Source organism: Ambystoma mexicanum, chromosome 3p (assembly GCF_040938575.1).
Source record: "Ambystoma mexicanum isolate Mex_15411 chromosome 3p, UKY_AmexF1_1, whole genome shotgun sequence".
NCBI lineage: Eukaryota > Metazoa > Chordata > Amphibia > Caudata > Ambystomatidae > Ambystoma > Ambystoma mexicanum.
In genome coordinates this window covers 912300925-912315886 of record NC_090925.1, presented here as the reverse complement: position 1 = coordinate 912315886, position 14962 = coordinate 912300925, and the positions used below count along the sequence as shown (strand labels likewise).

General features: G+C 45.0%; 1 protein-coding gene across 2 annotated transcripts in view; it reads left to right on the top strand.

Moving 5' to 3' along the window:
• SPNS1 (SPNS lysolipid transporter 1, lysophospholipid) overlaps nt 1-14962 on the top strand; it is an 824969-nt gene that overhangs the window by 740977 nt on the left and 69030 nt on the right. For both annotated transcript variants that reach the window (XM_069652177.1, XM_069652176.1), the window contains exon 11: nt 1323-1421. In XM_069652177.1, coding sequence (XP_069508278.1) covers nt 1323-1421 — 99 coding nt within the window. The remainder of the gene's footprint in view (nt 1-1322; nt 1422-14962) is intronic.

The following is a 14962-nucleotide window of genomic DNA, read 5'->3' as shown; positions in this document are numbered from 1 at the left end:
CTATACAGAATATTGGGCTGTGGTACTTTAAATCACATATCAGGGGACCTGCAATATTCAAACTCTAGGTGGCTGCCCAGTCATGGACAGCAAGATCAGCTACAACCTCCAGCCCCTTCCGCTGCCTATACTGGGAGGGGGGACAAAGACACACACACACACACACACACACTCACACTCACACTCACACTCACACTCACACACACTCTCACTCTCTCACACACTCACTCTCACTCTCTCACACACTCACTCTCACACACACTCACTCTCACTCTCTCACACACACGCTCACTCTCACTCTCTCACACACTCTCACTCTCTCACACACACGCTCACTCTCACTCTCTCACACACACTCTCACTCTCACTCTCTCACACACACTCTCACTCTCTCACACTCTACCTCTCTCACACACACTCTCACTCTCTCACACACACTCTCACTCTCACTCTCTCACACACTCTCACTCTCACTCTCACACACACACGCTCACTCTCACTCTCTCACACACTCTCACTCTCTCACACACACGCTCACTCTCACTCTCTCACACACACGCTCACTCTCACTCTCCCACACACTCTCACTCTCTCACACACACGCTCACTCTCACTCTCTCACACACACTCTCACTCTCTCACACACACTCTCACTCTCTCACACACACTCTCACTCTCTCACACTCTACCTCTCTCACACACACTCTCACTCTCACTCTCTCACACACACACTCTCACTCTCTCACACACACTCACTCTCACTCTCTCACACACACGCTCACTCTCACTCTCTCACACACTCTCACTCTCACTCTCTCACACACACGCTCACTCTCACTCTCTCACACACACTCTCACTCTCTCACACTCTACCTCTCTCACACACACTCTCACTCTCACTCTCTCACACACACTCTCACTCTCACTCTCTCACACACACTCTCACTCTCACACTCTCACTCACACACATCTTCCCAGGCTCTGTACAGAGCCTACAAAGAGCCTACAAAGAGAATGACCATATATGGACCTTACCTATCCACGCCTGGGAGGAAGACGCCTGAAAGGACATGAACCACAAAACAGGACATAAAGAACATGGCCAGTCATATTGAGCACTTTAGTGAACAAAAGGCATATCCAAGGCATTTCCATTTTATTTGATAAGCATTTTCTTTATTAGTCTGCTTGTTTCAAGAATATTTTGTTGAAGACTTCATTTTATTTTTCTTTACTCCATTTCTGTTTTACCTGTCTAGTAAATACTTATGCATTCCCCGCTTCATAACTAAACCATTGCTTTGACTTCTTTTCTCTTACAGTATGTTGTGATCCCTACCCGGCGCTCCACTGCTGAAGCCTTCCAGATAGTTGTGTCCCATCTCCTGGGAGATGCCACCAGCCCCTATCTCATTGGATTGGTAAGCTTTACCTAGGAGCCCGCATCTTGTCATGTCCTCTTTGTCTTTGGAGTTGTGTTTGAGTATTCTAGGACAACAACTGACACATTGGCACACCACCAATGTGGACAAGAGTGTGTAAAGTGGAGTGGTTTGTAATAGTGACGTTTTGCTTTTTCCTTACTGATTTACTAAATCTTTTACCATATAGTGAGTCTTAATCTGAGGCCATATCACGAAGATAGCTCTATGTTATGCTCATGAAAGACCATTACCCACTCAGCTTTACCTGTCACTTGTGTTGGTTGTTGCAGACATTACCATGAGGGGGCACAAGTGGGCTCTACAGGGTGTTCCTGTATTAGAAACCCAGTATGCATTTCACAGCGTAACTTTGTTCCCCTTATGTAAAATGAGACTAATAGTCATATATGTGAGCGTGGCTTCTGTCTGCTTCGATACGGTGTGGCAGGAAAAAGGCAAGACATGCTCTAGCTGGATGCTTGAATTAAGTCTGGTATTCCTATGTAGAATCCATATCTTGAGTGTTTGCCTAGAAAGGAACTAACAATGGGGCAATTAGAGTCTATAAACAGGCTGGACACAATATGTGGATGAAAAGGTTTTTAATTAACAGAGGACACAGAAATGTATACTTTAAACCCGAGTCACAAGTCGGGGGTGGCATGCAATTTCAGTTCATAACATCTGGGGAACTTCCCCATAACTTGCAGTAGTACTTTGTTGACATCAGGTATCATTGGGTTTCCAGCACCAGCTGCACTAAGTAGTAAAGTATCTCCTCAATTACCAGTCTCCTTTTTAAGGGTTTTATTCACCCTTCTTTTGTGGTCCCCTCTGGCTGATCTCTCGGTCAGATGTTTAACAAGTTCCGTACCCATTATACCTTCGGCTTGGCCTTCGAAAACCCTCAGCACCTCCCTCACCCAGGTTGCCGACTCTTGCCCTCTTTGCCACTCCACTGCTCTGTTCTATCCTGTCCCTTCTTTACTATGCTATGTGATTGTTACTCTCCCCTTTGTAAGCTTGACACCTCCAGATCAGGACTCACCTCTAACTCCTGGCCTAGCTTGCCCTATTACATCTTCCTGAGCTGACTGGCTTGGCTCTCTCTCTCTTTCCTCAGATGGTCTCCCACCTCCTCCATGTGTCTCTTATCCTCATCCTGCTGTTCCACGTGCCATCTCCTCCAAATCTCATCCTCCTGATGTTCTTCTACTATGTCCTTGCAATCTCTCGTTACCCCCGCCTGATATTTCTTGACTTTATTCCCACCTTCCTCATCCGCATTCATGCCGTTCCCTCAAATTGCCTAACTTTCTCCACACTCCCCAACCTCCACCAAACACCCGTGTCCAGCTCCTGTTCCTTTTGCCCACACATCTAGACTGAGAGTTTGGGGTTACATAACTTTGCAACCCCTCCTTTTGGGTGGGACATATTGTGAAGCTCAGCACCTGTGAGGTTGGATCAGAAAGGAGCTGTGATTGGTTCCTATTCAGTGTCTGTTTGTAATTTGGGAACTGCAGGAGGTACTGAGCATTGAGAAGGCAGGGCCTTAATTTTAGTTTTTGGAGCCTCACCCCTTCTACCTGACTTTGGCCAAGCTTACCTGCCTGAAGTCTCCTCCACATCTCTTTCCACCTCCTCCTGATATCCTTCTACCACCACCACCTCCAAATCTCTCTCGATCTCAAGCTGATGTTTAAGATGGATTTCCGAAATTCACCCTCATGGTGGAATTTGGCAGGCCAGTCTATTATGGAAAAGAGGGAGATCCTAAGAATAGCCAATCCCAATCAAGGTAATATACTTCAGGATACCTTTAGGATGCGAAAAAAGACAGATTGCAACAGGAGTCACCACGGTCAGGTGACTATCTTCCAGTGACGAATAAAGGAGCAGATCCTGCACAACCTTTGTTGATGCAAGAAGGCTGAAAATACAGGAGTAGGCATCTTGTTCTATAAGTTGAAGATCCTACAAGTTCTGAGGATGCACTTGAATGCCGACAGCTGCAGCAAGGTAGCCCAGGAGGAGTACTGGTCAGTACACCGGTTAGACCATAGACACTTCCGAAGCCTTAGAAGGCACAGTTCCTCGAGTACCAATGAGGGTCTTCTTGAGATCAGACAGAGGAACAGGGCTTCACCGGGACTTCACTGAGTGGGTGGTGGTCAGCTGCAAGGGTTGTCAATGGGCTGCTCTTCTTCGTAGAAGACTTGGTTCCAGCGATGATCTCTGTTAGGTTAGATTTTCTTTTGTAATTTTCCCTCCATAGTTTTCTATGGAACCCCATTCTTTTTGCTTTGTTTTTAATCCTGTCCTTTTGAAGGGAAGTAAACCCTTCAGCTTCACTTGCCTTGCTCAGTACTAGGAAATGTTGTTTCCCCTTTGAATTCTTGTATTTTACATTGCACACAACACCTTGCAGTGAAATGGGGATGCTTTTGTATCACCCAAGCCTTTTACATATGGGATTTTTGGTTACTTTATGTATGTGCCTAAAGAAAAGGTTGGTGGCTGCAGTTAAATTTTTACAGTTTTTGCATTATTTTTTGGTGTGCACATTAGAGTTTACCGCATATGGATACTAAACGTGGCTAGTGCCCTAAAATGACATGCTCTGAGATTTGTACTTGTTCTTTAACCATATTATAGTTTGGCCTGTTTTATGCCTTCTCAGCTCACGTTAGCCCTTAAAAGGTCATGCACTTGCCCGAGAAAGCTACTGCTTTTGCAGGCTAGTGAGCCTTTGTGTGTGTTGTAAGAAACCTAAGGGTACTTCCCCAGGTATAACCCAGGAATTCCTTATTCAGGTGACCAGGACACGGCCATCGCTGTTGGATCCAGTTCCTGGGGGTGGACCAGTGGGGGAGGATCACTTTTTTGAAAGGACACTTAACCATCGAAGAATCTGATAGCTGGAACGGATCTGTCAGCTCGTGCTGGCTGGGAAAGCTTGAGTGTGTGAGTGAGACCCACCTTGTCCCGTTCTCAACACCTGGGGAAGGGATACCCCTGGAAATCACATTCTGACTCATTATTTGTGAACACTTCTTTCTTTATTGAAACCCTATCCCACACACTTTCTGTAATTAGTTGTACGGATTTGGCAATAGTTTTTTTTTTAGTGTAGGCCTTTTTACTTTGACAAGACACCACAAGGGCTGCCTTGTTTTTCATTTAATGGTCGAAGCTTGCTCCCATCTTAGATTTAGGTTTAGGTTAGGCATTTTTTCACCCCGCATTTACAGTTTAATAAACACCCTTGAACTGTGATCACTTGTGTCTGTCTTTACTGTTGCCACCATGAGTTCCTTACAGTGTGTGGCCCAGGAAGGGGCCTGGGACTGTCTAGACCAAGTCCACATCAGTGATTCCAGAAAGTCTGCTACTGGAGCAGATGTGAAACCAGTAGTTGTCCCTGATTGGACAACCACTGCCTGTTTAGATGGTGCCAATTCTGACTATTTGTGGACTTGGATTTGCTTCCAACTCAGATTTTGGCTTAAAGAAGGGCTCCTGCAGCTGTTCTTGAGATCTATGAGGGAGCCAAGAATCCTTCGAAGATGAGCATTATCTTGATGACCAGAGGACGACTTATGCAGTGGCCTGGCAACTTCTCCGGTTACCGGCCTGGTGAAGCTCTCCTACTCTGTCTGATCTCAAAAAGAAAAGACTTTAGTCAGTGCTTCAGCCCCTGGAAAAGTGGGACCAAGTAGTCTCAATGCCTTCTCAAGGATCCAGCCCTTCAGAAGTATCCCTGGACTGTCTGGTAGACTGACCAGCTCCTTTGTGTGCTAACTCGCCAGAATCATTGCTGTTCTGCGTTCAAGCCTGGAATTTTGGTTGTCGCCAGCTTGTGCCAAAAGTCACCTTCTCCCGAAATTCCAGCTTCCTTTCTTCAAAGGATCTTGTCCCTGGAGCAGCTTCTCTGACCACTACTGTAAGGACACCTGACATAGTTTCAAACGATTGTCGCTGGAACTTGCCTTCCCCCATTCTGTGAAGTTTCCTGAAGAGATCTGCATTGTTGGAATCTGCATTTCTTCATCAACAGGGAATGCATTCTACAGTTGCACCTGACCAAAAGTGTCCTTGAACCTGCAACCCCATTGCACCTCTCACTGGAACAAAGGACAGATGTATGCGCTCCCTTTGACCCCCAGTCAACCCATCATAAACCCAGGGAAATCTGGGTCTGGGGCGAAATAACCATAATTGTGCCTGTGCCCCGTCCTCCATAGGATAACATTGGGAACACATCCCTTTGCCTTATTTCTCCCTCTTACTTACTGTGATGAATCCCAGAGTGTCTTCACTGCTCCCATGGGGGTAGCCCCTGATGGTGGTACTCAGCAGGTGGATCTCATGGGGGAGGGAAGCCCTCCATGGGACCAGTGACAATAGCTTTGAGAGAACGCTGTATTCTCCCCCCTCCATTTCTGTCCCCACTATCCTCTCACCCAACTCAGTCTCCTGTGGTTCCCCACACCTCTGTGTATTTCAGTAGAGTAGAGTAGAGGACTGTGTTCATCATTCTGGTACGAGGAAGAGTGAGGCTTACCTAGGTGGAGTGCCTACAATCACTGGCACAAAGAAGATCAGGCAAGGAGGCCAAAGCCTACGGTGGAACCAATGTACAGGGTACAGTTTACTAGAGGCATCCCCAACGATGAAGCAGACACTGGTTCCGTGGCAAGGGACCCAGAGAGAAGAGAGCAAGACGCTATCAAGGAGGAACAAGTCTCTCCAGTAGGTCCATGCAAAAGGGGCCTGTCCAGGTACTGAGAAAGAGGAAACCTGTCCGGCAAAGCCAAAGCAAAAAGAAGGTGTGCAGTCGAGGACGCGTGAGAGAGCGTACCGCTGCAGATCTGCCGAGGACGGGACGCCAAATGCAGAAGCAGCACCGAAGCCCCGCCCGTTCTGCTTCAAGGACAGACCGGAGACTGCAACATTTCCTGGAGAGGCAACATTTCCCGAAGGTAGGAAAAGGGTCAGGCCGGCTGGTGGGAAACAGGGGGAGCTATCACGTGAAGCAAAAAGTGATAGCAAAAGAACGGTACAAACAGGAATTAATTTTACGAAATATACTATGTGGAACAGTACCTGGCAGGAGAGTACGCCACGTTAGTTCAATTGGACATTGAGTGAAGCAGGGGCAGAAGGCCTGCAAAAGCAGCACACCAGAGTCTTGGACCAATACGAAGTAGGGCAAGGCCCGCAAAAGAAGTATACCGGGGTCAAGGACTCACACGAGCCCAAAAAAGCACACACTCAAGGAGCTGGGCTCCAAAGCAAGTCGGGGAGATCCTGAGATAATTCAAAGGGGTCTGGGACCCACACTAAAGATAAACCGGCTACAAAACAAGTCAGAGAGGTCGCAGAACAGGCCAGAGGGGTCTGGGGCCCATGTACGAGAGAAAGAGAGGGGCAAGAAGATAGAACAAGGGTTCTGGGACCCATTGCCAAAGAAAGAGACATTTTCTGGAATTATTTTGTGAGCTAGAGAAAGACCAGGGGAAGAGACTCCCCCCTGATATCTGTGAACTGTACTTTGTGATCAACAGGTCTACAGTTAAGCCTGGCAGGATAGTGAACCAGATGTGAGGTTACATTGTGTGAGCTGGAGAGAGTGAGTAGGGGAAGAGACTCCCGCTTGACATTTGGGAACTGTGCTTTGCCAAAGGAAGATCTACAGTCAGGTTTGGCAGGACAGAAAACCCAATTTGATGTTATGTTGGTGCAGCCCAATCCTTGGGGGAACTGTGTTTTTTTCCTTATATTAAACAGAGACTGGGAAAGAAGGAAGAGGGGAGAGAAAGCTCTGTTAAATTCTGGTGCATTTTGTAGACATGTGGAGGAGCACCCAATGTAAAGAACTTTTAAGTTAGGGAATCATTAATTAGGCTTTCTCAAGAAATGAACATTTGAATTTGTATCCAGAACGAGAGGAGCCTCCTTCTGGATCAAGAACACACCCAGTTAGTCTAGAGTGTAAGGGACAGAAATACATTTGGACACAGGACGGTGGACATTTTACTTTACTGGATATCCTGACAGAGTCCTTAGTATCTTTGTTGAGGTAGGGCAACCCCTCATAGAAATAGGGCAAGATAGGTTTTTCCTTATCTCATACGTTTATGAATCAACGAGCCACCACTGTGTCAGACTCTTACTTCTACTCCGTTACATTCCTTGGGTCAAGTATCCCGCCCCTGGGTTAGCCTTGGGTCTGCAAGAGAGAGGAGAGCTTACCTGCCTTCTATTAAATGGTATTGAACTTTAAAATAGTTTGAAACTATTCTGAATCACCACCGCAAGTCCATTGCATCCCTTTAGAGAATACATACCTGTGAGAAACCTTGTATTGGAACACGTGACATTTGGGCACTAGTCCCCATACATCTTGGGGTTTGGACTTCTAAAGTATAGGGAACTGAATTTGCGACTGAGTGTCATCATTTGAACTGCAGCTACATTACTTACCCGTATTACATGGCTGGTTAGTTGATGCATTTTGAATGAACATACTGGTTGTTGTATGTATTATCACGTATTGCGTAATAATACTACCTACTTGTTTCATTTTTCTGTTTGTTCTAAAGGCTTAAATAAATAAATACATTTTTATAACTCTGTCTAAACTGAATTATTGTGTGTTATTATGTCTGGACTCATTGAGGGCCCCTGACCACGCTCACACTCTCCAAAGACTTAAGGGCCTCATTACAAGTATGGAGGTAGCCATGGTGCTATTAGCACCATGGCTACCCCCATACCGAATACCGGGTCCGGGTTCCCAGAACGCGGACTTACCGGGTCATTCCAACCTTGGAGGACCCTGTATTTCCCCATTCAGGGAGCCCATCCCCATTCCCATTCGAGCTCCCGTAAGGCTCGAATGGGAATGGGCAGGGAGCTAACAGGCCCGTTAATAACAGGCCCGTTGTTAGCTCCCTGGTCCTTTAGCGGCTCCCACTAAGGGCGCCTGGTAAAACCAGCCGCCCTTAGCGGGACCCGCTAAAGGACCTCGTAATGCGGCAGTAAGGGGTTAACGGCACCGTTAACCCCTTACCGCCGCACTCGGAATGAGGCCCTAAGCCTTGACTGCGCTCCACTCTACCTTTATTGGGGTTTGCCTAATTTGTCAGAGCTCCCTGTCTACTTTAACTAGGGTGGCCTCCGTAAATCTATCCACCAGGCCTGATTTTAGAAATCCGTCTCAATCTCCAGAATGGCTACTTGTCCAGGTCCACCCATGGTAAGGCTCTGCACCATTCAAACTGGCAGTGGCTATCCAAGCATGGACAACCACTAGCCTCAACATCTGCCCAGCAACAGACATGCAGGTACCAGGATGTGTACTGGGATCAGACAGTCCCAGCCCCCACATCAGGGTTGACACACAAACCGCCTCTTTGCCTGGGAAAGCAATAGCTTCCCCCGGGAAAGGGCTTCCTATATATGGCAATTCTGAACATGAGAGGGCAGGCAGCGAAAGAAAACTATGTCCAAAGAACAGGCGGAAATCTAGTGGCACAGACATTTTAGAGTGCTAGCCACTTGCAAAAGTGCACAAGTAAAAAGTTCAAAATAAGGTAGAACAATAGCTGCTGCCACCAGCCCATCCTGGGCATTGCAATTGTAATAAAAAATCCACAAAAGGAAAACGTTATAAAGATACAAAGTATCCTAATTTTCCCTTTAAGGTGATGTGTGTAGTTTTCAAAGTACAAGAAATCCACTAAGGGAGACTGTCTCCCAGTACTGATATTCTGATGGACTAATCAGTTGCCCCACGCGAACAGCAAAAATACACGGGGAGTAAAGCAAAAGGCTGTACTTGCCTCCCAAAAGTCAGGCCAGCAGTCAAAGAAAAAGAAAGGGAGTCTCATAGAATTCTATGGGAGAAAAGCAGCAAAAAGAAAATCTTTCATAACAAATGCTAAGTCATTCGTTGTGATTTTCAAGGTGTTTTCAAATTGTTCTCCAGTCAGTCCAGAAGTATTCTGAGGCAAAACATTGCTAATCGGACATGCCAGGCCTGCCATCAGAGCTAGGATAGGTTGTTGTTAAACGTGCGAGCAAGACATTTCTCAGCGTATTATTGTCATCCTACTTGGATGGGAAAAAGGGCCGGATCTCCCTTCTGAAGCCGTGGCATCACTTCACAATAGGGGTAAGTATCACATTTTAGATGTGTGGCTGCATGCACATTACACAGGGCACTTAGTTCTGGTCCATCGTAGTTCTTGGGCATAGACTTCCACTCCCCTTTACCACCCTTCACAAAGCACCTTAAAGTTGCAGAATTTCACTTTTGCCTTTTAAAAAACACCTTCACTTGCCAGGCTCAAATACAAGATTGGATAATTGACAACACCTGTTTCTGAACGTGTTGAATATCGTCAGCATATTCTTGGGTATGTGCATCAGACCATCTCTTCCCTTTGATTTACTACTTTGGGTCACCACATCCTGTGTCGGAGGTACAAATTAATAAACATCCATCTTTTATGACAAGCTCTTGTTCTACAAACAGATTTGAGAACCATCAAACAGGTGTTCCACCTTTAGCTATTAAAGTTTATCTTTTTCTGAACATGTCACACGGTAGAAGTGATCAGAGCATGATGCTTTCTAAGATAGATTACTGGAGCAACCTAAAACTGGATCTCCCAAAAATCTAATCCACCTCCTGCAACTTCAGAACAAGGTGACAAGACTAATTCTGAAGCTGAAAACTTAGAGCTACATCACCCCAAAATGTAAATCCTACCGCTAACTGTAACACTGAAAAAGTAACCAATTTTGCCAACTCTGCAGAGTTCAGAGGCGGTTGCTATCATCTCTGTCTTTGCACTCCACACCCTTAGACACAGATTTCCTGTTTCTGCCTCATTCCCACTCCCGTTGCGGATGTGGTCAACACCTGGGTGCCAAGTCTATGCTGTATCATCGGACACTGTTGTAGGTGGTTGCCCATGTCAGCATGTGGTCCTTCTGTTGTCCTGCACTTTATCAGCCGTTGTTCACCTGAGCCCTCTTAAGCTGTTTGTTTGGCCGCTCTACAGGATGGACGCTTGATGGGTTATTTGTGGCTTGCCTCCAATGTATGTTTTCTTTAATCTATTGGTAAGAGCAGTTGAGCAGTTACAGCTGGGAGTGGTAGAGGGGCACAGTGCCTGAGAACTGTGCCGTCTTCTCTGGGAGGAGGATCACTTTGATGTAGTTTGCTGTTAAGGTCAACCTTATGGAGCTTCTGGAGAGCCAGAATCAATCTACTTCACAATGTAATATGTCTACTACTGAATTCAGCACATCTACCACCACTCCTTCACCCACTGCTTTGCCACCTAGCAGCTCAAATCATTTGGGCCAAAGTACACAATATGCTTGGGTCATTGAGGAAGAATGGGTACTTAGTATTGAGGTGCCATTCTGATACCTATGTTGCAGGAGTTACTCTAAACTGCTGCACTGTAGTAGGCAGGGCCTTAAACCGTACTAATGCTACCCAGAGAGCCAAAATAGTAGCTTTGAATCAGGCTCATCTCCAGGGAGAATTGATCCAAAGAGTGGAATGATAGAAAAGTCAATGAAGACTCTTAGATTAAAATGACCAATGAGTAAATCCCATATGAATTACTAGACTTCATATATACAATCCTGCTAGGCAGTGAGCATTGACTCCAAACCCGTTGGATTTCGAGTTAACAAGAAGTTGAAGACACAAGAGCTTTGAGGCACCGATCTACCTCTGCCTTAGTCTTCAAACCGCTTCCTAAAGTCATCCAACTCTAGTTCTCATCTAGCATTACATGCAACTCCATCTTACTGTTCAATGTTGAACCTTGACTATTGCAGTTTCACCATTTTTCTCTCCTACTATTAAGTAGTCTGATAGGATCTTAAGATTTAAAGAAGACATGCCAAAAATACTGGACATCCAGTTAGCTAATAGCTCAACGATTCAAAATAAATTATTATAGTTTGTCCATCAATATTGATATTATTCCTCAGAGATAATTCTGAACAACATCATGTTGTGGCTAAAGGAGAATATTTGGGCTACCTGTCCCACTTAGTGACTTGGTTAGCCTGAAAAGAGTTCTTCTTCCAAAATGGCACCTGCACATTGACTGTATTTTTATTGGTTGTGTGGTGTGAATATTCTACCAGAGTTCCTGCAGATGTGTACTGGTTGGCAACCAAAAGCATCTAGCCTTAAAATTATGATTCGCCCCATCACCATCTGGGGGCTTTATCTGAAAAACAGAGTTTCTGGTGTTATTTTGTTTTTTGAAAGTTTGATAGCTTAATGATGATGAGCAGTAAATATATTCAGATCTAAATTGTTGATTTTCTTTTTTTTATTGTAGAAAAAATTAGTAAGGAATTTGGATTTAATTTGTTTCTCCTTGAGTGGAAGTTTCCTATTTCATTGTATCCATTCCCATGTTTTGTGTTTGGTCTTGCACTTAAGGTACATTAGGGTTGTTAACATATCATTAAATATCAATACAAAATCAAATCAATAAAACAGTTTGCATTATACAAAGGGCATGCATAGGTAAGTAAGATACATCAAGAAATGTAAGGTCACCTTCCGCAAAAGGCTCACAAAGATTGGTTAAAGATAAAGACAACAGGATGCAGGACTGTTGACAGTGGAGAGTGTCACAACATGAAGCCATCCACTCTGCCCAACATTAGAAAGGAAGAAAACCACCACAAATTCAGAAAATCATTCTAACACAATTTCCTCAAGCAAACCCTCTCTCTCAAATGCTCTGCTCAACATACAGATCCTCCTTGCTGACAGCAGCAGTGTTTGATGCACAGAAAAGCAAAGAACTTTTATGTTAATCTTACGCTTCAAGTCGGCATGACTCATTCACTGGACACCTGCGGCCTTCCCAATCCAAAACTACAAAAGACATTGGTTTCCACACATCACTTCATGCAGGGATCCACCTAGCATAATAATATTTGCAGCCCACACTACATTCATGGGTCTCTAAGAAAGTTCTTCCCCCTTCCCTTTCCTTGCACTATTACTGATCTGAATGTACCAAGGACTGGGAATTATCAGATTTGTTTGAACTGCATTCCCTGTTTATACATGGATACTGACAGCGGGGTGATCAAAGGGGCCAGGTACCACCATGATCTAGTGGATGCTGGACCCACAGGAGGTAAGTCGGAATTCTCCAGCATGGCGCCTGGTATGGATTCACATGCTCATGAATATTCCCTGTCGTCAGGCTGGGAATCCTCGGTAAGAAAATTGAAAGCAGTCTTGCTTTAAAAGTTTGAAAACTGACTGCCTTTCGAATTGGATTGTGTCCTCCCACATATTCCTCATTTTATGATATATCCTTCAGCTTCAGCTGCTTCAGAAAACATTTTCAATAGAGGGCGATGTGCGTCGATGCGGTCGACTCAATGTCCTTCGAGAGCTTCTGTCTCGGTGTATATAAAGTGCGCGCAGCGCCCGTTGGCTTCAATTCCGTTTTTCCGCTACAGCATTTGCTTCGAGAATTACCACACGCTTCAGTTTTTGTCAGAAAAACGTCGAGTTATGGTCTCTTCTTCAGCTCTGACAACCCGGGGTTCAAAAAGTGCTACAATTGTTGTACCAAGATGCCCCTAACGGACCCGAGTTCATCTTATTCCTCCCCGGAGAGAAGTATAGCCTGTCCTACCAAATCCTCTACTCCAGCTCAGTGGGGAGATTTCAAACAGGCTATCTTAAAAATCTTCGAGAAAGAGGCCCCGACTGCCTCGAAGGAAAAGGTAAAAAGCCATGCTCCTGTCGAGCCGCATAAGGCAGACAAGGAAAGATCAAAGACAACATTCCGTGTGCCCTCAAGTCCAGAACGTAAGTCAAAGACCCTTCAAGAACTCAACACAATGAGAAATCGTCAAAGACTCCTTCGAGTCGAGGGTCAAGTCCTTCAACAAAGGCAAAATCGACAGAGAAGTAGTCAAAAACATTGATGCTGTTAGTGTCAACGTTATCAATGGCTTTATCAAAGCCATTGACACATTTACCTTCAAAACCAAAAGAAATTAAGAAATCTTACAAGTCATTACCAAAGAAAGATTTCTTTAAGTCTTTACCCTCAATTTCAGATCAAGAAACACCACCATTTGGTTTAGATCACACCTAATGTCTGTCTGATTTCACAAGAATGCAGATTAAAGGATTTGTAGTCTGTTAGTGGAGTGGACACTTCACCTGAGATGTAGTTTGGCAAGCTGGGTCCAGAAGACCATGCCAATGCTTTTTATAGGCATCTGAAGACGAGAGTAATAGAGTTTATGGGATGGAGCAAGCCTGCTCCACCATTTGAGCAAGACAACCTAACAAATATCATGGATAAAGGTCCACAAAAGGATTCCATACTTCCTTTTCATGTAGCTCTCCAGAAAAGGGTGGCAAATTGGGAGGTTCCAGAAGTGAACCCAGCGGTGAACAAGAATCTCACAAGAAAATATAGGCCATCTAGGAGAGACCCTACCTATTTGTCGAAACATCCTACACCTGAAAGCCTAGTTGTGCAGGCAGCAATGTCAACCTCAAAACAGACTGTGTACTGTAAGGAAGGCATGTTAAAACAGACACAAGTGATCACAGTTCAAGGGTGTTTATTGAACTTCAACTGAGTTTGAAAAACACCTATCTAATCCTAAATCTAAAGATGGGACCAAGGTATGACCATCTAAAATTAATAATGCAGTCCTAGTGGTGTCATGTCAAAATAAAAGGTCCTATAATAACAAACCTATTGCCAATCCTTACTTCTAAATTTAAATAGTGTGGGAAACTATGTTTATGCAAAAGAAAAGTGTTCAAGAAATGATATGTCAGGATATTAAAGCCGTTTTTACCACAGAACAAGGCGGCATACAATGGCTTAGCACAGTCTCTGGCTTATCTAGCACAAGGATGCAGTTCAAAACTTCAACATCAGGGCCTTCTGTGCCAAAGTCTCTTTGCCATTCAAAGGGGGTCATTACGAGTAAGGTGATAAGGGGTTAACGGCGCCAGTAAAGGTTCCGGAACCGTCAACCCCTTACCACCCCATTACGAGTTCTGCTCGCGGGACCCGCTAAGGCCGCCTGGTAAAACCTGTAATGGCCCAGTAATTCCTCATTCAAGGAACCTGGACCCGGTATCTGGTAAGGGGGTAGCCATGCCGCTAATAGCGGCATGGCTACCTCCTAACTCGTAATGACCGCCAAAGTCTTATTTCAGAGGGCCTGATGCAACACAACAAACATCAAAGTTCCTTTTTCAAATGGATTTCACAGGTGATTTTCTGTTCATCCCTGGTCCTCCTCCACGGGGCTCAGACCCACTTTAACACTAAAGCTCCAATTGGTCTCCCTCTGCCGGAATCAGACCAATTCACTTACATTTCCTAGTTTTCTCTATTTCATCAAAATCGAAGACTTTCGATTGTGGGTGGGATTTTACTTAACCTGTCGCAAGATCACTTTGATTCCCGTTTATTTGTTCTCTTTCA